At 40.1% G+C, this 19,014-nt stretch overlaps 1 protein-coding gene across 1 annotated transcript in view; it reads right to left on the bottom strand.

The window, feature by feature from the left end:
* Positions 1-2,008: 2,008 nt before the first annotated feature.
* The window catches only part of LOC125450706 (protein shortage in chiasmata 1 ortholog-like), a 41,058-nt gene continuing 24,052 nt past the window's right edge, over positions 2,009-19,014 (bottom strand). The window contains exons 6-10 of the mRNA XM_048526770.2: positions 15,030-15,159; positions 11,317-11,411; positions 8,843-9,157; positions 3,231-3,350; positions 2,009-2,220 (exon numbers count right to left, since the gene is read on the bottom strand). Coding sequence (XP_048382727.2) covers positions 2,009-2,220; positions 3,231-3,350; positions 8,843-9,157; positions 11,317-11,411; positions 15,030-15,159 — 872 coding nt within the window. The remainder of the gene's footprint in view (positions 2,221-3,230; positions 3,351-8,842; positions 9,158-11,316; positions 11,412-15,029; positions 15,160-19,014) is intronic.

The raw sequence follows: 19,014 nt of genomic DNA on the forward strand, positions 1-19,014 counted from the left end.
TTTTGCAAAATTAATTGTTCTTAATCATGTTTTTAATCTTGACCTAGTTACTGAAGCCCATTTGTTGTTGTTCTTCATACCTATAGCAGTATCAAGGTCACACATCAACAGGAGATCTCGAACTGTCACCAAAAGATGAAGCATTGCTGCATGCTTGTATAATTGAATTTCATTTTCATCTGGCTTGCCTACAGAAATGAAAAGAAAGAGAGCTATTTTATGTATTATAATATCTAACATTACGGTTTTGTCGTAAACACATCAGTGCCTTTCTTTGTATTTTACATGTTTCCAGTTTATATGTTGCTAGGTCTAATGTATCCTCTTATGATTTGACTGAGATTTATTGATGCAACTTTAGAAGATTTCGTACTACCTTTGAATGTTTGGAGTATATAACTGTTGTTGCATTGAGACTAATTAGTACCTGCAAAGCTAGCAAACACATGTTACAATAAAATTTCAGCTAGCAGTAAGGAAAACAGAACTTTGTAAACATGCCGTCTTGACCTCAAGTCAGAACAATGGAGTATCTGGTCATTTTTAATTTGTATTTCCAAAATGTGTTCTTTAAAAAAGGATTATGCAGCCAGAAATGGGTGTAGGTATAAATTAAGTGTCTGGCTGGATAGTGAGACAAATTGAATGTAAGACATAAAGTGTCAAAAAAATTTCAAACAGATTGGATTGTGAATTTTTCATGCGTTTAGAAGAATTGTGTGCAGGAGAGGAAGGAATCTCATAGAAATCTATAAAATTCTAACACGACTATACAGGGTAAATTCAGAAAAAATGTTCCCAATAACCAGAGAATTCAGAACCAGGGGTCACAATCTAAGGATATGAGGTAGGCCATTTAGTACTAAAGTTAGGAGAAAATTCAGTTGAAATCTTCCTGTTCTGTTTCCTTCAGAACAGTGCTTGGTTGGCAGGACCTACAGCAAGACAGTTCCTCTTGTCTTGGTTCCTTCTGGCTCACCTGTTGGCTAATTGGCTTCTAGCATTCAGAGCAAAAGAATCCTTTATCCTGTAATGCAGGGGAAATTAGTTGGAGGTTCTTTGATTTTGAATTTCATAGCACTGAAATGCTGGAATCCAGACTAGTATTCATGGGTGCCTCAGTTCAGGATCACGTATTTTTTTCAATAGCATACCTTTTTTCACTAGCATAGCACATGGTTTTTAACCCTCTTTTTAATTATACATTCCCGGAAGGGTAAAACAAAAACAAAATCTCCAAGATAATAAAATGTGAGGCTGGATGAACACAGCAGGCCAAGCAGCATCCCAGGAGCACAAAAGCTGACGTTTCGGGCCTAGACCCTTCATCAGAGGGTGAAGGGTCTAGGCCCAAAACGTCAGCTTTTGTGCTCCTGGGATGCTGCTTGGCCTGCTGTGTTCATCCAGCCTCACATTTTATTATCTTGGAATTCTCCAGCATCTGCAGTTCCCATTATCTCAAAATCTCCAAGAAGTGCCTTTCAGATAAGAGTGGGTGAGATCGTGAGCCCCTTCATTATTTTGTCCTGTTACATCTCTCCCTCTACACATATATATATTTAAAGTTTCTCTGACATTCTATTGGTGTGACCTTCCATGGGTCCTACACAGGATTTTGGCAGACAGCACTGAATTTACATCTGCAGTCTTTTATTTGCCTACAGCAGTCCTTTTTGATATATACATTATTTGCAAATAAAGGTTAAAATGTCCACAGTACTTCAGCTTTCTGATCTGTTGTCTTTGTAACATATTTTTAAATAACATGAATAAATGGCTGATTTCTTATTGGGAATTAAACACTTCATTTGAAAGAGGAGTCCTTTTTTTATTGAATACAAATAGAGGCATGTATTTATTTTAAAACTTATGACATACAATGTCATTCAGGTTGCATAACTGAAAGCAATGCTTTACAAAACATCAGTAATTGGAAGGTGCAATACGCTTTTCTTGTTTTTTTTCTATATTCTACTTACATTTTTCCTTGGATAAATCTTTGGTGGATTTACATTTTTTTAGTGGAGAGAAAGAAATAAGACTGACCTTTACTGGCACTATCACTCACTACCTTCTCTTGATGCTTTAGGAAAAACCGAGTGTAGTCAAAAGAAAGTGCAGTAAATGTTCCTGCAGATATCTGAATAGCAAAGCCCTTCAAATGTTTGAGAACAGGGATCGCTGCAGACTCCAACAAATAGTATGCTTGGCACTGGCTCTCTGCAAACAGAAAAAAAAATTACTAGGGGTGGACGCTAGGAAGTTGTTTCCGTTAGGTGGGGAGACTAGGACCCGTGGGCACAGCCTTAAAATTAGAGGGGGTAAATTTAAAACGGAAATGAGATGACATTTCTTCAGCCAGAGAGTGGTGGGCTTGTGGAATTCATTGCCACAGAGTGTAGTGGAGGCCGGGGCGTTGGATGCCTTCAAGGCAGAGATCGACAAATTCTTGATCTCAGAAGGAATCAAGGGCTACGGGGAGAGTGTAGGGAAGTGGTGTTGAAATGCCCATCAGCCATGATTTAAATGGCAGAGTGGACTTGATGGGCCGAATGGCCTTACTTCCACTCCTATGTCTTATGGTCTTATCGTGCACAAAATTATGAAATCAAGTTGACTAATGACATTTTATCATACAAAATTTACTCTATTCATCAATTCAAAAAATGTTTCACTGTGTTCTTGCTTTTTCTGCATAAATTGAATCCTTTCCATTCAAATACATATTTTACAAAAGCATTGTACATTTTAGTCGACATGATTCTTGTGACAGGATGCATACTGATGATCTATGATTTTTGGCAACTGAGTTTTGACTCCAAATTATGGCTGCAGTTCAAATGACAGTCATTTCTAAGTTATACTGGCAGCTATACCTGTACTGAGCTGCATGACAAAATACCCCAGCAGTATAACATGTCCAGAGTTATTTTTATTGTCAAGAGACAAGTGGAAACACCTACTTTCCTCCTGACTTGTAAACTATTCCCACATTAACAGGTAAAGGTAAATTCATCATTGTCTTAACTGAGAGAGAAAACCGATGGCAGTTTAGCCTAAGGGTCAGCACACCTCAGGTGAGGGGAGAGGTTGAGAAGGACAGTCTGTCATGATAACCTCAGCCAGTGCAGAAATTGAACCCATGCTCTTGGCGTCACTCTGTATCACAAACAAATTGTCCAGCCAACTGAGCCAACTGACCCCCTAAAGGTCAAAGAAAATTTGAATACCTGATGCTTGAACATCGATTAAAGTTCTGTTTCGATCTTGTTGGCTACTTTCCTGCACAGAAGCTATCTTTGGTGTTTCCAATTTACTGCTCACTTCAATGTTGTTAACACTTCCATTGACTGAAATATGAAAGCAAGACACTTAACTGTTATTTCTAGAAATCAACAAATCTTATCAACCAAAAAATCAAAAGAGAAATTGCAAAAACAAAAAATGACAAGAAATGCACAAAAATCCAATTTTAATACAAAAAGTTTAAAAAATAATTTAAGCTTTGATGCCATGGAGGAGGTGGTGTCCAGTGGTATTATCGCTACATTATTAATCTAGAAACTCAGCAAATGTTCTGAGGATCTGGGTTGAATCCCAGCACTGCAGATATAGAAATTTCAATTTCAGCTTTTAAAAAATCTGCAATTAAAAGAATCTACTGATGACTATGAAACCATTGTCAGAAAGACTCATCTGGCTCACTAGCATCCTTCAGAGAAGGAAATCTGGCAATGTCGCCCGATCTGCCCTACATGTGACTCCAGACCCACAGCAACATGGGGGACTTTCAATTGTCCTCTGAAATTGCCTAGCGAGCCATTCACTTGTATCAATTGTTACAAATAAAAAAATGAAACCAGATGGACCACCTGGCATTGACTCAGTGTAAACGGTCTTATTGACCCTGCAAAGTCCTCATTACTAATATCTGCGGCTATGCCAAAGTTGGGACAGCTGTGTCACGGACTAGTCAAGCAAAGCCTTACATTGCCATACTCACAGAATCCAATCTTACAGACAATATCCCAGATACCACCATCATTAACCCTCGATATGTCCTGTCCCTCCAGCAGGGCTGGCCTAGCAAAGGTGGTGGCACTGTGGGTGGAGTCCTCAACATTGGCTCCAGACTCCATGAAGTCTCATGGCTTTAGTTTAAACATGGGCAAGGAAGCCTCCTGCTGATTACCATGTACTGTCCTCCCTCGACAGATGAATCAATATTCCTCCATGTTGAATAACACTTGGAGGAAAAACTGAGGATGGTAAAGGTGAAAAATGTGCTCTGTGTGAGGGATTTCAATGTTTACCTCCAAGCATGGCTGAGAAGTAGCACTACTGATTGAGCAGGTCGAGTCCTGAAGGATGTAGCTGCTAGACTGGGTCAACTCAAAGCTTGGCATATCCCCCACTCAAGCATTATTATCAAGCCAGAGAATCAACTGTGGTTCAGTGGTGAGTGCAAGAAGGCGTACCAGGAACAGCACCAGGCACACCTAAAAATGAGGTGTCAACCTGGTGAAGCTACTAAACAACCTACAGTGCATGGACTGCAGTGGTTCAAGAAGGCTGCTCACAATCACATTCTCAAGAACAACTAGGGACGGGCAATAAATGCTGACGAGTCAGCAACACCCACATGCCATGAGTGAAAATTAAAAACAAAACACAACTTATTGTTCAGATCAGCCAAAAACACAAGTTTAGGTCCTAGGCATCTGAAGAAATTGCCATTAAGTGTGCAGCACAGATAACCGAGGATGATCAAGCAGTCAGAGGTTTCTTTTCAGTCTTTCAAGGTGTCACAATATGGACATTACCAGCAAGTCTAGCAGTGCCCAATCAATAATTCTTGTGAATAGCTTTAGAGTCAACCACATCACTATAGGTCCGGAGTCATGTGCAAGACAGAAGGGCATCAGTAAATCAGGTGGGTTTCTATATCAACAGTTTCATGTTCACTATAATTGAAAGTAGTGTTCAATTCCAGAATTATTAATTGAATCTATGTTTCATCAGCTGCATGGCAGAATCAAACTCATGTCTCCAGATTACTAACCCAGTGATATTATCACTACACAACTATTTCCCATGTGTGGAAGGTACACAGATGTCTAAGAATGTTAGAGCTGGCTGATGTTACAGAAGTAAGGAGTTAAGTAAAACTTCTTCTCGCCCAGAGGATATTAAATGTATAGCCTTCTCTATTACAAACACAGGAACAAAAAGAAAGTTGCTGGAAAAGCTCAGCAGGACTGGCAGCATCTGAGGAGGAGAAAACAGAATTAATGTTTCGGGTCCAGTGACCTTTTTGAATACCTAAAATGCTGTTTGCAAGCAAGTTCCAAGATTGCTATCTATCATTAATGAAAGAATAGCATATATATTTCCAAGTCAGAACAGTCAGTAACTTGAAGGAGAACTTGGAGGTGATGGTGTTTCCATGAATCAACTGCTTTTGTTTTTCTAGACTGTAGAGGTAAAAGTTTAGAAGGAGTTACAAAAGTCATGGTGAGCTGTTACAAATGCATTTGGCTAATGGTACACATATCAATTCTCATGTGTGAATGAACATGACGAATGGGATGTCAATTGAATAGGCTGCTTTGTCATGGATGGTGTTGAGGCACTTAAGTTGCACTCTTCCAGACAAGCGAAGGGTATTCCATTCCAGTTCTTAAAAAAGAATCCTCCTTGAAACATTAATCGTGTTTCCATCCCAAGATGTCAACTGATCTGCTTAGTATTTCCAGAATTTTTTGTTTTTATTTCTGATTTCCAACATTCCAAGTATTTTGCTTTTGTATTCATTGTAATTCAGATTTTGTGGCTGTTAATAAGACTTTGGGAATTTAGAAGTTGAATTAACTTTGGCAGAATACTCATCCTTTGACTTGATCTTGCAGCTACACTGTTCGTAAATCATCTGGTTAATTTGGTTTGATTCGATTTATTGCCGTCACAAAGTACAGTGAAACGAAATGGCCTACATGCTTTATAGGCATACCAGGGTAACAGAACAGAGTTACGGCGGCTGAGAAGGTACAAAGAGGGATCAACAACATTAACATTAAGCTTCTACCTAACTCCCGTGATGTTAATGTTATGTGATTCAATATTGGCGATCCTGTTGAAAGACTTCCTCTTTTTGGAGATGGCTACTTTCTGACACTTGCATTTCAAGAATGTTACTTGCCATGCATGTATCTCCCAGAATTCCAGATTCAAAACAGTAACTTTGTTTCTCTTGCTACCACACCTTTGTCCAGCATTCTCTGTGCTTGTTCCTGAGAAACTCTTGCTGAGATGGTTGACATTCAACCACCACCATCATCTTCCTATTTGCTAGATACTGCCTCAGTTATTGGAAAGCTTTCACTGAGACCCACTTCGCTTAATTTCTCAACTTCACAAGGGTGATTTGATGCCACACTTGGTCACGTGACGTCAGGAGATCAAGGGGTTAAGTTTTAGAAATTTTACCCATGTTACATGTCTAAGTGCTTCTGCTGGAACCCAAACTGAGCCTGGATCATGTCATTGACAACTGGCACACATATGGTATCCTGCATCCTGCCAGAAATGTTCAATTAAATTGTTGATGCTATTGTTGGATTTGGAATGTATGAGACTGGACATGGAATCTAACGTGCACATTCATAATTCGCAGAAATCCTGGTGCTTTAACTTCCATAGGAATTATCCATAAAATGTGTATTTCCAATGGGCAAACTCCCTGCTTTCCTGGACCCTCTGTTATAATCTCTGAGTGCAATTCAGACAGTTCTATAGTATTTTCTGAATAATTACCCAGAAAATGTTAGAGAGAAGAAACCTCGTCTAACCCCTGGCTACCTCCAGAACTGATTTCCAATCTTTCATACTGATGTGATGGATTCGTAGCTCTCCGAGTCCCAGAATGTCCCTCTGTCAACTCAACCTGCCTAGTTCCCTGGCCAGATCTGACAACCTAACTTGATCCTCCTGATTATTCCTTTACCTGACCGGATCTGACTCCTACTGACCACATTCCCCCTCAACCATCCGGCTTCTCTCCTGACCAACTTGACTAGACCCCGCAAGGAACTGACTACCTCCATCAGTCAATCTAACTATCCCTGATACATTGACCAACATATCTAACTTAACACCTATCACACCTAAATGCAGCACAGAAACAGACCCTGCAGTCCAACTCATTCATTTTGACCAGAGATCCTAAATTAATCTAATCCCATTTGTCAGCATGTAGCCCATATCCATCTAAACTCTTCCTATTCATATACCCATCCAGAAGCCTTTTAAATGCCCTAATTGTACCAGCCTCCACTACTTCCTCTGGCAGCTCATTCCATGCACACATTACCCTCTGCATGAAAAAGTTGCTCTTGTGCCCCTTTTAAATATTTTCCCTCTCACCTGAAACCTATGCCCTCTAGTTTTGGACTCCTCCATCCCAGGTAAAGACCTTGGCTATACATGCTATCCATGCCGCTCATGATTTTATAAACCTCTATAAGGTCACCCGTCAGTCTCTGGCGCTCTAGGGAAAATAGCCCCAGCCTATTCAGCCTCTCTTTATAGCTCAAACCTCCAACCCTATCAACATCCTTGTGAATCTTTTATGAACCCCTTTCAAGTTTCACAACATCTTTCTGATAACAGGGAGACCAGAATTGCACACAGTATTCCAAAAGTGGCCTAGTCCAATGCGCTGTACAGCTGCAACATGACCTCCCGGCTCCTATACTCAATGCTAATAAAGGAAAGCATACAAAATATTTACTGATAATAATTCATCACCATTTCATTGGCGGTCACCTATTCATTGAGATTCACCCACTGGCTAACATTCACTTTGGACATTTAAACTCAAAAAACAGCTAGCATGTAAAATGTGGATATGGCTTGTTTTCCTGAAAAACTACTACGATCTGATGAAATGCTCTGAGCAGAGCTGTACATTTCTTAACAAGCCTGATCTGGAAGACCTAGCAAGAACTGTGGAGCCATGTTAACATGGAGAAATGGTCAAGTGGAGGAGCAATCCCACAAAGATTTCCACTCCTTGTAAAGTCCAGGTTTATGTTCCAGGATTTGTGGTGAATGAGAGCTCCAAATATGGCCTTATTATAACAGAGGATGGTCGACGGCATAAACGTTATTTGAGAGATAGTAAGACCTACAGGACAATCATCGTACTTTGTCGAGTCTCTTTTATCTCTCTGTATCAGGGCATGATTATTGCAATAACAGAAGTAGGTGAAAGTCAGGTCATGAAAGGATTTTACTTCATTCATGTAAATGTACTTAGCTTTCCTTTAGAACTACCCAAAGCAGCATAGTTGCCACATAGTAATGGGTCGTCACTTAACAGACTAAACACCCTACAGGTCCTGTTGACTGCACAAATCTGCTTCTTGCAACCTTCCACAATATAGCTCATTACTGTAATCATGGAAAATGCTATTTTGCCTGGCACCTCAAGTGAAAGACTCACGACGGCTTGACTACCACATTAAGAGACTGATCTATAGAATAACCGTCCAAAGTCTTTTCTTCAAAGTGTTCAGTATTCCTTAGGCAAATAACAGATTTTTTTTATTTGGAACTAGATTTTAATGGTTGGTAAATTATTATGACTGTGGCTAATGAGAAAATAAAAATCTCTGGTGGCAATTATTCCAAATAACAATTAAATTCAACATAATCTTTCAAATATGGGAAGATACTATATAAAATCAATGCAATACTATTCACTATATTTTGACTTCAGAGCTCAAAATGTGGAATTAACAACGTATTTATTAAAATGGAAGAAAACCACAGACAAAATTACCAGGATACGTCAGATTTTCATTGTCACTTTTTGTCTGACTGCCAGGTGCTGAAACCTGCTTGGACCGAAGCATAATGAAGTTGTTGAGAGGATCACTGTCTTCTTGGTATGCTTTCATCATGATGTTGTAGCCATCTACAGAATCAATGGAGGTCTTGTGGGAAATGGTTGGTAGATTTTGAGACTGTAAAGTTAATGTTTTATATCCCATACTTATGCTTTCATGTGCATTGGAATATGTTGCCTCTTTGTTTTCAGGGTATGTTTCAATAGAAACTTTACTTGCATTAATCAATGCATTATTATCTGCACATTCTGTGGAACAAAGTGGGAGATATCTGTTACTACCGCAGCTTTTAAATTTAACAGTTCAATTTAAAATGTAATGCATCTAAAATTACAATTTAACCTTACTATAAGATGTTCGAGTCCTTTAACAATGCACTGATGTCACGCGGTATTGGATAACACGGTAGCTCAGTGGTTAGCACTGCAGCCTCACAGCACCAGGGACCCGGGTTCAATTCCCACCTTGGGCGACTGTCTGTGTGGAGTTTGCACCTTCTCCCTGTGTCTGCGTGGGTTTCCTCTGGGTGCTCTGGTTTCCTCCCACAGTCCAAAGATGTGCAGGTTAGGTGGATTGGCCATGCTAAATTGCCTGTAGTGTTCAGGGGTGTGTGGGTTATACGGGGATGGGTTTGGGTGGGATGCTTCAAGGGGTGGTGTGGACTTGTTGGGCAGAAGGGCCTGTTTCCACATTGTAGGGAATCTAATAACTCAATGAGATTGGCTGGCATGGTGGCTCAGAGGTCAGCACTGCTGCCTCATAGCACAAGGGTTCAATTCCACCTTCAGGTAACTGTTTGTGTGGAGTTTGCACATTCATGCCCTCTCTTTGTGGGCTTCCTTCTGGTGTTCCGGATCTCTCTCACAGTCCAAAGATGTGCAGGTTAGGTGGATTGGCCATGTTAAGTTGTCCATAGTGTCTTTGGATGTGTAGGTGGGTTAGCCATTGAAAATGTAGCGATGGGATAGTGTAGAGGAGGTGGGTCTGGGTCTGGGTGGGATGCTCTTTGGAGGTTGGTGTGGACTTGATAGACTGAATTGCTTGTTTCCGTGCTGTTGGGATTCTACGATTCTTGAATATCGTAGTGTTGCTTTAGGTACATTTGGGCTACAAGTTTAGCATTTGGGCAGCGTAGTTTTGATTTCTCATCAGTTCTGAATCCATGCAATTTAACTATAGAGTTAAGACTCTACCTGGCCTGAGACGGTGGTAATTCATGATCAGTCCTTAACTTCAAGTTTGAGTCTGCATTTACACCATCACTGAAGGGTCCATTTTATGCTAATGTTCCAACAGTTGCATATATGTGTTGTTAACATTTCAAGCTTGATCACATTTACTCACAATGTAAATAATGAAAACACATGATCCACCCAGTCCACCTGATCAATATATATTCTTCAAAGCAACGAAAAGCTTACAACCCCTTTCCATACTGAATATAGTTTCCACGTTAAAAAACACCATTACAACTATTTTAATATGGCCGGTGGAGTATTTGATTCCTCAAGTGTGGGTCTTGCTCACCTAGCAGAAGAGACACTACTTATGTTTAAGGGTCATTTTATACAACAACAATACACAGTAAAACATATTTCTCTTTAGATGTAGAAACCATAGTAGTATAATTGAATGTGTAAAGTTACTGGATTCAATAAATCCAAGCAATGACAAATCCAGTAAAATGTACTTGACACATAAGAGAAGTCTATAATGCTTCATTGCCGCAATTCTTTCATGCTTCACCAAAGTGAATATGTATATTTCTAGAGATCTAATGAATACAATCAGTTAACATACGCTCGAGCTGAACCATGGGGATTGGTGAAAATTCTTCCAATTTTGCAGTCGGCATTTCTTTTACTTCATCATGGTCTGAGTGCGGTTGTTCCACTATGTCTGTCAGAACTGCAGTTACATTCATATATTCTCTCCATAAACTTTTTACTGGGGAGCTCATTAGATCCTCAGGAGAGACATTTAGCAGTTTAATCAGCTCAGAGACTGGCTTATGATGGAAAGCATTTTCCTGTATTTGAGGTTCTACAAGAACAAAAGAATCATGGGTATCACATTTATGAGGAAAAAGAAGCAATGATAAAGTATTTCATAAAAGAATGCAACTACTGGTTTCAGTCAAATTGGATTTTTTGGGGTTTTTTTTTGTTTTTCAATTTCAGAAAATTGAATTTCCTTAAATTTGCATGTTGAAACTAACAATGTGCCTCACACCTCTTAAGTACCTGAAGATGTTATTCTATTTAAAGGTGCTATAATCATTTGAGCTCGCTTTTGTTCTTGTTTGTGTATCTAAATTACGTACCTTAAAAATTGCAAGTTGTCTCAAATTTGAATTTTAATGCATCATACAACAATGCACTAATAAATATTAACTTTTAAACTTTACCTCCCAATCTCAGGGATGAAACAGATCTGTAGAAACTTTCTGACTGCCATATCCGAAATTCCAGAAAATCTTTGGCTGTACTAGATAGAACCGTACTGAAAAGAATGAGAAAAAAATTAGCATGCTTTTGTCTAGGCACTGTGTTGATAGTTCTTGAATGTTATTTAACTTGCATTTAGAGAAGAATGGACTTATTACAGATACTATTCCTGGAAAGTCTTGTCTCACAGATTTGACTGCGTTTTTGGAGGAAGAAGTGAAGATGGTTGATGAGGATACACCACGGATGTTGTCTACATGGATTTTATCAACACATTTGACCCGGTCCTTTACGGTAGGCTGGTCCAGAAGATTAGGTTGCATGGGATCCATGGTGAGTTGGTAAGTTGGATACAATATTGGTTTGGTCATAGAAAACTGGGTGTTGTTCTGACTGGAGGTGTGTGACTAATGGTGTTCTACAAGGATCAGTGCTGCAACATCTGTTGTTTGTAATATATATAAATGATTTGAATTAAAATGTAGGTGCTTTGATTAGGAAATTTGCAGATGACACAAAAGTTGGTAGATGTGGATAGTGATGAAGGTTATTAAAGAATACAGTAGGGTACAGATCCATTGGAAGGTTGGGCAGAGAAACAGCAGAAGGAGTTTAATCCAGTCAAGTGTGGGGTGATGCATTTGGGAGGTCAAATGCAGGAAGAAAGTATACAGTAAATAGCAGACCCTTATGAGGATTGATATATAGAGGGATCTAGGCGTCCAAGTCCATATCTCCCTGAAAGTGGCAACACAAGTGGTTATGGTGGCAAAGATGGCATATGGCATGCTTGCCTTCATCAGTACTGAATATAAAAGATGGCAAGTCATGTTGCATGTGTATTAGACATTAGTGAGGTTATATTTGAAATATTATGTGTAGTTCTAGTTACCAAATTGTCGGAAGGATGTGGAGGCTTTGGAGAGAGTACAAATGAGTTTTGCCAAGATGTTGCCTGGATTGGAGTGTATTAGCTATAAGGAGAGGTCGGACAAACTTTGTTTTTTTTTCCCTAGAGCGTCAGATGCTTAGGGGTGATCTGATAGAAATATAGAAAATCATCAGAGGCATGGATAGGGTAGATATCATAGTCTTTTTCCCAGGGTGGAAATGTAGAGTTCTAGGGAGCATAGGTTTAAGGTGTCAGGGGGAAAGTTTAATGGAGATATGTGAAGAATTTTTTTTTTACACACAGAGGGTCGTAGGTTCCTGGATCATGCTGGTAATACTAGATTTCATGAGCAAAGTTTAAGGGGCATTTAGATAGGCACATGAACAGGCACAGAATACAGGGATACAGACATGCCGAGAGATGTAATTATTTTAGAATGGTATCATGTCGGCACAGACATGGCGGGCCGAAGGGCCTATTCCTCTGGTATATGTTCTATGAATTATACCAAATAATACTGCAAAAATGATTACAAGTCTGATCACACCAGTTGTCAGCAAACTCCACAATTAACTATTAATGTATTTGATAGGAAGCTTTTTTTCTTAGAAAACCTCTCAATGTAGAATTATCCACAAGTAAAAAACATGCATTTCCTGACTGCAGTTCATCCTCCACAAAAAAAAATAGGCTAGGTGCATCATGTCATTCGGGCAGTAAGATTTGGAAAGTCATCTGGCTGCATTAAAAACTCCCTTCATTTGCTAACTTCAATACCTCTCACTGCGCACATCCAGATTCACAACAAGTGATAAATTTCATCTTTCACTGGAGGAGAATGTGTCAAGATCCTCAACAGCATAAAGGTGACAAAACATGGTTAGATTTTCACTTTATTTGCTTGGGTAATGAACTGGCAGAATGGATTTTATACCTTTCACAGAACCTGCCTGTTTTTCTTTGAAGTGAGTTGAATCTTTTGAACATTTAGCATTTCAGAGCTGTGCATCACCTTAGCAAGAATAAATAAACTAGATATCACTGACACTACAGACAGTCATATTGAAGGCCCACAAACCCTTAACAAAGAGGCATGTAGCCAGGCAAGTTCTAACAAGAATGAAGTACAATCATTAGGAAGGGTCTAGGCCCAAAACGTCAGCTTTTGTGCTCCTAAGATGCTGCTTGGCCTGCTGTGTTCATCCAGCTCCACATTTTGTTATCATGAGGATGCAATATCACTCCCAACAGATGATAGTCCATCCAGGATAGCGAAAACAGTGACACCATAAATGGGTTTCTTTGAGTAATTGCTATTGATGTGTTGTTCTTTCTAGCATTTGAATGAATTCTCCTTCCATATCAGAATGTTGTGATTTTGAAGTCCTGCTCTACAGGGTATTGGTAATATCCTTATTTGATTACAGTTCAGAAAAATTCACAGGCGCTAGTTTCAGTAATGAATAGGTAAATCACTAAATTTGATTTTGATTCAAAGCACACTACTAAAAGTTACTTTTCAGGTCAGCATCTTAAATGAGACTTCATGCAAATTGATTAATCAAACACAACTGTTCAGGATGGTTGAACATAATCATTCTCTGAAACAGGCACTTCAGGTTGCATTTTTAAATTAAAACAAAGGTAGACTGACCCACAATTTGCAATGGCAGCTGTGGCCAGTATAAGTTTTGAATTTGTTAAAACTTCTTCACAGGGTGCCCACTCTCTCCATTCTACACTGGTAACTCCCACCTTTGACAGTGAAGCTGCCAATTTCTCAGGGTTGGGGACTTTAGAGCCTACTTGCAAATCTTTAACTACATGACAAACATGAACTACGGTCATTAATTGGCTTGATGGTTTAAAACTGTGTTGGGTTTTGGTTGCCAGTGCAATAGGGAATCAGAGTCCCAAGCCTAAAGTGAAAACTTAGCCCTCATATATCACCTTGAGTTAGACAGCCAGAGATTCATTCCAAACCATCAACAACAATGAAATAAACCATGGGACAAACCTGGACAAGAGGGAATGGGAATGTTAAAGTGCTCTTTAACAGCATGTGACTCATAGTGTAGAGGCAGTACAATGTAACATTTCTGTGATGAAGGACAAGTGACAGCCCTGAGACATAATGGTTGCAAAAAGCTATTAGTGACAATGTGCTCTCATGGATCAGCTTCCAAACGAAAGTAACAAAACACAACCCGTTTACTTAGTGTTGTGAGACGGTGAACATATATGTTTAAGGAAGCAGGTCTTAAACTTCTGTCAATCACTACCATGAAATTGTCCCACGACTCAGACACAATCTATAGTAGCAAGTGGTAGAAGGCAGGCGCGTATATGGAGTCTCCCCGTTACATAGTCTGATAATCTACATTATTGATTACCAATCCCAGTTGCAGTTATTTTAATTGATCTGCTCAGAAATGCTATGGCACACCTCAGGGCAGGTGGGACTTGAACCTGGATTTTCTGGCTTAGAAGGAGGACACAACCACTGTGACACGAGATCACTTCCAAGCCTTGCTGTATGATTGGTATGTTTATGTTAAATAGTAGAATGTGGCCCTAGGGACTTCCACAGCTTATTTGGGCTGTCACTCCCTCAAGCAAAAGTCAGGTTAATGAGAACTTAAGCTGAGATGAAGCTCAAAGTGAATCTGTAGATGTATGGTCAACATAAAAGAAATTTTTTGAACAGAACATGTGTATACAAAAAAGTGCTGGTTCAGAAAATTATTTGGGATTAGCAGATGAAGAGTACTTTATACCTACTTTAACTTCAGTGGAGAAAGTTCCTCTGTATGGAGTTCTTTGGTTGATAAACTTATTTCCATACAATCCGATGAATATGGAGGAGTCAATGGAGTTTCTACTTCCATATTTTTGAAAAAATCACAACAAACTGAAAATATAATTAATGTTAATTCAGTCATTTACTTGAAATTTAAACAGTATTACAATTTTTTGTCAATAAAACTGATATTGTTGCTTCCTTATTCAACTCTTGAAATTGATGGGTCAAGCTAAGGTATTATCTTACAAGCTAGCAGAGTACTTTGGTGATAGTGGGAATTGCCCATGCTGGAGAATCTGATATAACAAGGTGTAGAGCTGGATGAACTCAGCAGGCCGAGCAGCATCAGAGGAGTAAGAAAGCTGACGTTTCGGGTCTGGACCCTTCTTCAGAAAAATGGTCCAGACCCGAAACATCAGTTTTCCTGCTCCTCTGATGCTGCTTGGCCTGCTGTGTTCATCCAGCTCTACACCTTGTTATCTCTAAGTATTTTGGTACTGCACCCAGTTCTCAGTTATTAGTGTATAAGCCTGCACCATGAGCAATGGTAGTTCAGACTACAGAGGAGACCATTACTACAAAAAGTGGAGCTGTCGCTATCCAACATCACTATGCAAACACACTTCAACTGTGATAACAAGGTGTGGAGCTGGATGAACACAGTAGGCCAAACAGTGTCTTGGGAGCAGGAAAACTGACGTTTCGGGCCTAGATCCTTCATTAGAAATGGGCATTTCTGATGGAAGGTCTAGGCCCAAAACGTCAGCTTTCCTGCTCCTAAGAAGCTACTTGGCCTGCCATGTTCATCCGGCTCCACACCTTGTTATCTCGGATTCTCCAGCATCTGCAGTTCTAATGAAGAGTCTAGGCCTGAAATGTCAGCTTTCCTGCTCCTCCGATGCTGCTTGGCCTGCTGTGTTCATCCAGATCCACAACTTGTTATCTCAGATTCTCCAGCATCTGCAGTTCCCATTATCTCTGATACACTTCTACTGTTAACTAACTCTTGCCCGTCTCCAGGCTAGTTCGCATTGAGCATTGAAGCAACATACCTGCAATTTGAATACCATGGTGAAGTTTAAAAACAAACTAAATAAAATATTAAAGTTAAAGGTCTGGATCTGTTCATTATCAAATTACAGATAAACTACTGTAAGATAACTGACTGTTGAAGGGTCTAGGCCTGAAACATCAGCTTTTGTGGTCCTAAGATGCTGCTTGGCCTGCTGTGTTCACCCAGCTTCACACTTCGTTATCTGTTATAAGGAGCACTACAGGTATTGTGCAAAACAAAGATTAATCTCTGAAGTTTCACAAACTCAAATTTAAAATAAAAATACATTCTGGAGTTAGAAGGCAAATGGAACCTGCAGAAACAGAAGGCTGTGAAGGAGACTTTAAGGAATCCAAGTAAGAAATGTAAGCTGTATTAGCATTTTGCTTAAAGGTCTTAGGAATTGACTGAGGAAAAGCACTGAGTGAAACAGATGTTTTCTTACAAGAAACCAAGTGCAACCATGTCATCTGAAGAAAGGCTTTAAAATGGAAACTGGGCGAACTTCCATGGAGATTTGAGTGTTCATAAGGTTGCTTTTTAGGATAAATGGATTGACTTTTTATTTTGTGGTTGGTTGACTCACCGAGCTGGTTCATTGTTCCGTAGACATTTCATTACCCTGCTGGGTAACATCATCAGTGCAGCCTCCAATGAAGCGCTGTTGTGTTTTCCTGCCAGTTGTTTCAACTCTGGTGTCTGTTGAGCTGTGTTACCTCACTTCCAGTTTTCCTTCACAATGGAGTGTATATGGGGTCTAGATCTATGTGTTTATTGATGGCTTTCTTAGTGGCGAACTAGGCTTCCAGGAATTCCCGTGCTTGTCTCTGCTTCTCCTGTCCCAGGATCCTGGTGTTGTCCCAATTGAATTGGTGGTTTTCATTATCCATGTGGATGGAGATGAGTGAGTATTGGTCGTGTCCTTTTGTTGCCAGTTGATGTTCCTGTACTCTTGTGGCTAATTTCCTTCCTGTTTGTCTGAAGTAGTGTTTTTCGCAGTTTTTGCAGTGAATCTTGTATATGACATTGGTCCTGTCCATAGTGGGTAGTGGGTCTTTGGTTCGGGTTAGCAGTTGGCGTAGGATTGATCTGGGTTTGTGTGCAACTCCGATGCCCAGTGGTCATAAGAGTCTTGTGGTCAGTTCAGATGTGTTCCTGATGTAAGATGTGTGGTAAGTGTGTTGGGGTCTGTCATATCTTCCTGGTGTTGTTCATGTAATAGGCATCTCCTGACCCAGGTTTTCGGTTGTCTTTGAATACTTGGAAGAGATGTGTCAAAAAGAAGAAGACTACCTCGTCCAATACTCAAAAATCTCAGCAGCTACAGCCTTCCGGGGTAAAGAATTCCAAAGATTCAGAACCCTCTGAGTAAAAACAAATTCTTGTCATTTCGGTCCTAAATGCATCCCTCTTATTTTTCAATTGTGTCCCCTGATACTAGATTCCCCAACCAGGGGAAGCAACTTATCTGCATCTACCTTATCCCTTTTAAATATTTTATAGTTTTCAATGACATCAATGTCCATTCTTCAAAACTCTGGAGAACACAGAGTTTGTCAGTTTGTCTATTTTCTCTTCATAGGACAGTCCTGCCATTCCAAGAATAAATCTGCTGAAAATTCATTGCCCTTCCTCTACATCAATAATACTATTCCTGAGCTAAGGAGGCGAAAACTGCACACACTATTCCAAGTACTTTCTAACCAAGCTTCTATACAAGTGATGCAAGACTTCACTACTCCTGTATGTTGTGATTAAGGCTAACATTCCATTAGCCTTCCTAATAGTTTCCTGCATCTGAATATTAGCCTTCAGTGACTTATTGACAAGGGCACCTGTCTCTTTGTGCATCTACACTTTCCAACCGCTTACAACTTAAGAAATACTTTGCATGAATGCAAGTAGATAACGTCACATTTTTCCACATTATATTCCATCCATGTTTTTGCCCACCTGCTAAGCCCATCCAAGTCTTCCTGAAGCCTCTTACAATTTCCTCACAATACACATTCCCGCTTAGCTTTGTATCATCCACAAAATTTGGAAATATTACATTTGGTCCTCATGTCCAAATCATTGATATATATTGTAAGCAGCTGATACCCAACTACAGACCTTTGTGGTACCCCACTAGTCACAGACTGCCAATGTGAGAATGACATGTTTACTCTTATTATCTGTTTTCTACCTAATTCTCAATAAGACCATATCAACTAGTCAAAAAACCAAAACATTGTGATTGCTGGAAATCATAAACAAAAACAGAAATTGCTGGAAAAACTTAGCAAGTCTGGCAGCGCATGTGGAGAGAGAGCAGAATTAACATTTCAGGTCCAATGACTCTTCTTCAGAAGGGAGTGACAATAAAAGTAATGATGATGAACAAGAGAAAAGATTAGAACAGAAATAAAAGTCCCACCCCACCAATCTCCGGATACAATGCATCATCCTCCGACACTTCCGCCATCTACAATCCGACCCCACCACCAAAGATATTTTTCCATCCCCACCCCTGTCTGCCTTCCGGAGTGACCACTCTCTCCGGGATTCTCTTGTCCGCTCCACACTCCCCTCCAACCCCACCACACCCGGCACTTGCCTCTGCAACCGCAGGAAGTGCTACACCTGCCCCGACACCTTCTCCCTCACTCCCATCCCAGGCCCCAGGATGACTTTCCACATCAAACAGGTGTTCACATGCACATCTGCCAATGTGGTATACTGCTTCCGCTGTACCCGTTGTGGCTTCCACTACATTGGGGAAACCAAGCGGAGGCTTGGGGACCGCTTTGCAGAACACCTCCGCTCGGTTCGCAATAAACAACTGCACCTCCCAGTCATGAACCATTTTAACTCCCCCTCCCATTCCTCAGACGACATGTCCATGCTGGGCTTCCTGCAGTGCCATA

Source organism: Stegostoma tigrinum, chromosome 3 (assembly GCF_030684315.1).
Source record: "Stegostoma tigrinum isolate sSteTig4 chromosome 3, sSteTig4.hap1, whole genome shotgun sequence".
Lineage (NCBI taxonomy): Eukaryota > Metazoa > Chordata > Chondrichthyes > Orectolobiformes > Stegostomatidae > Stegostoma > Stegostoma tigrinum.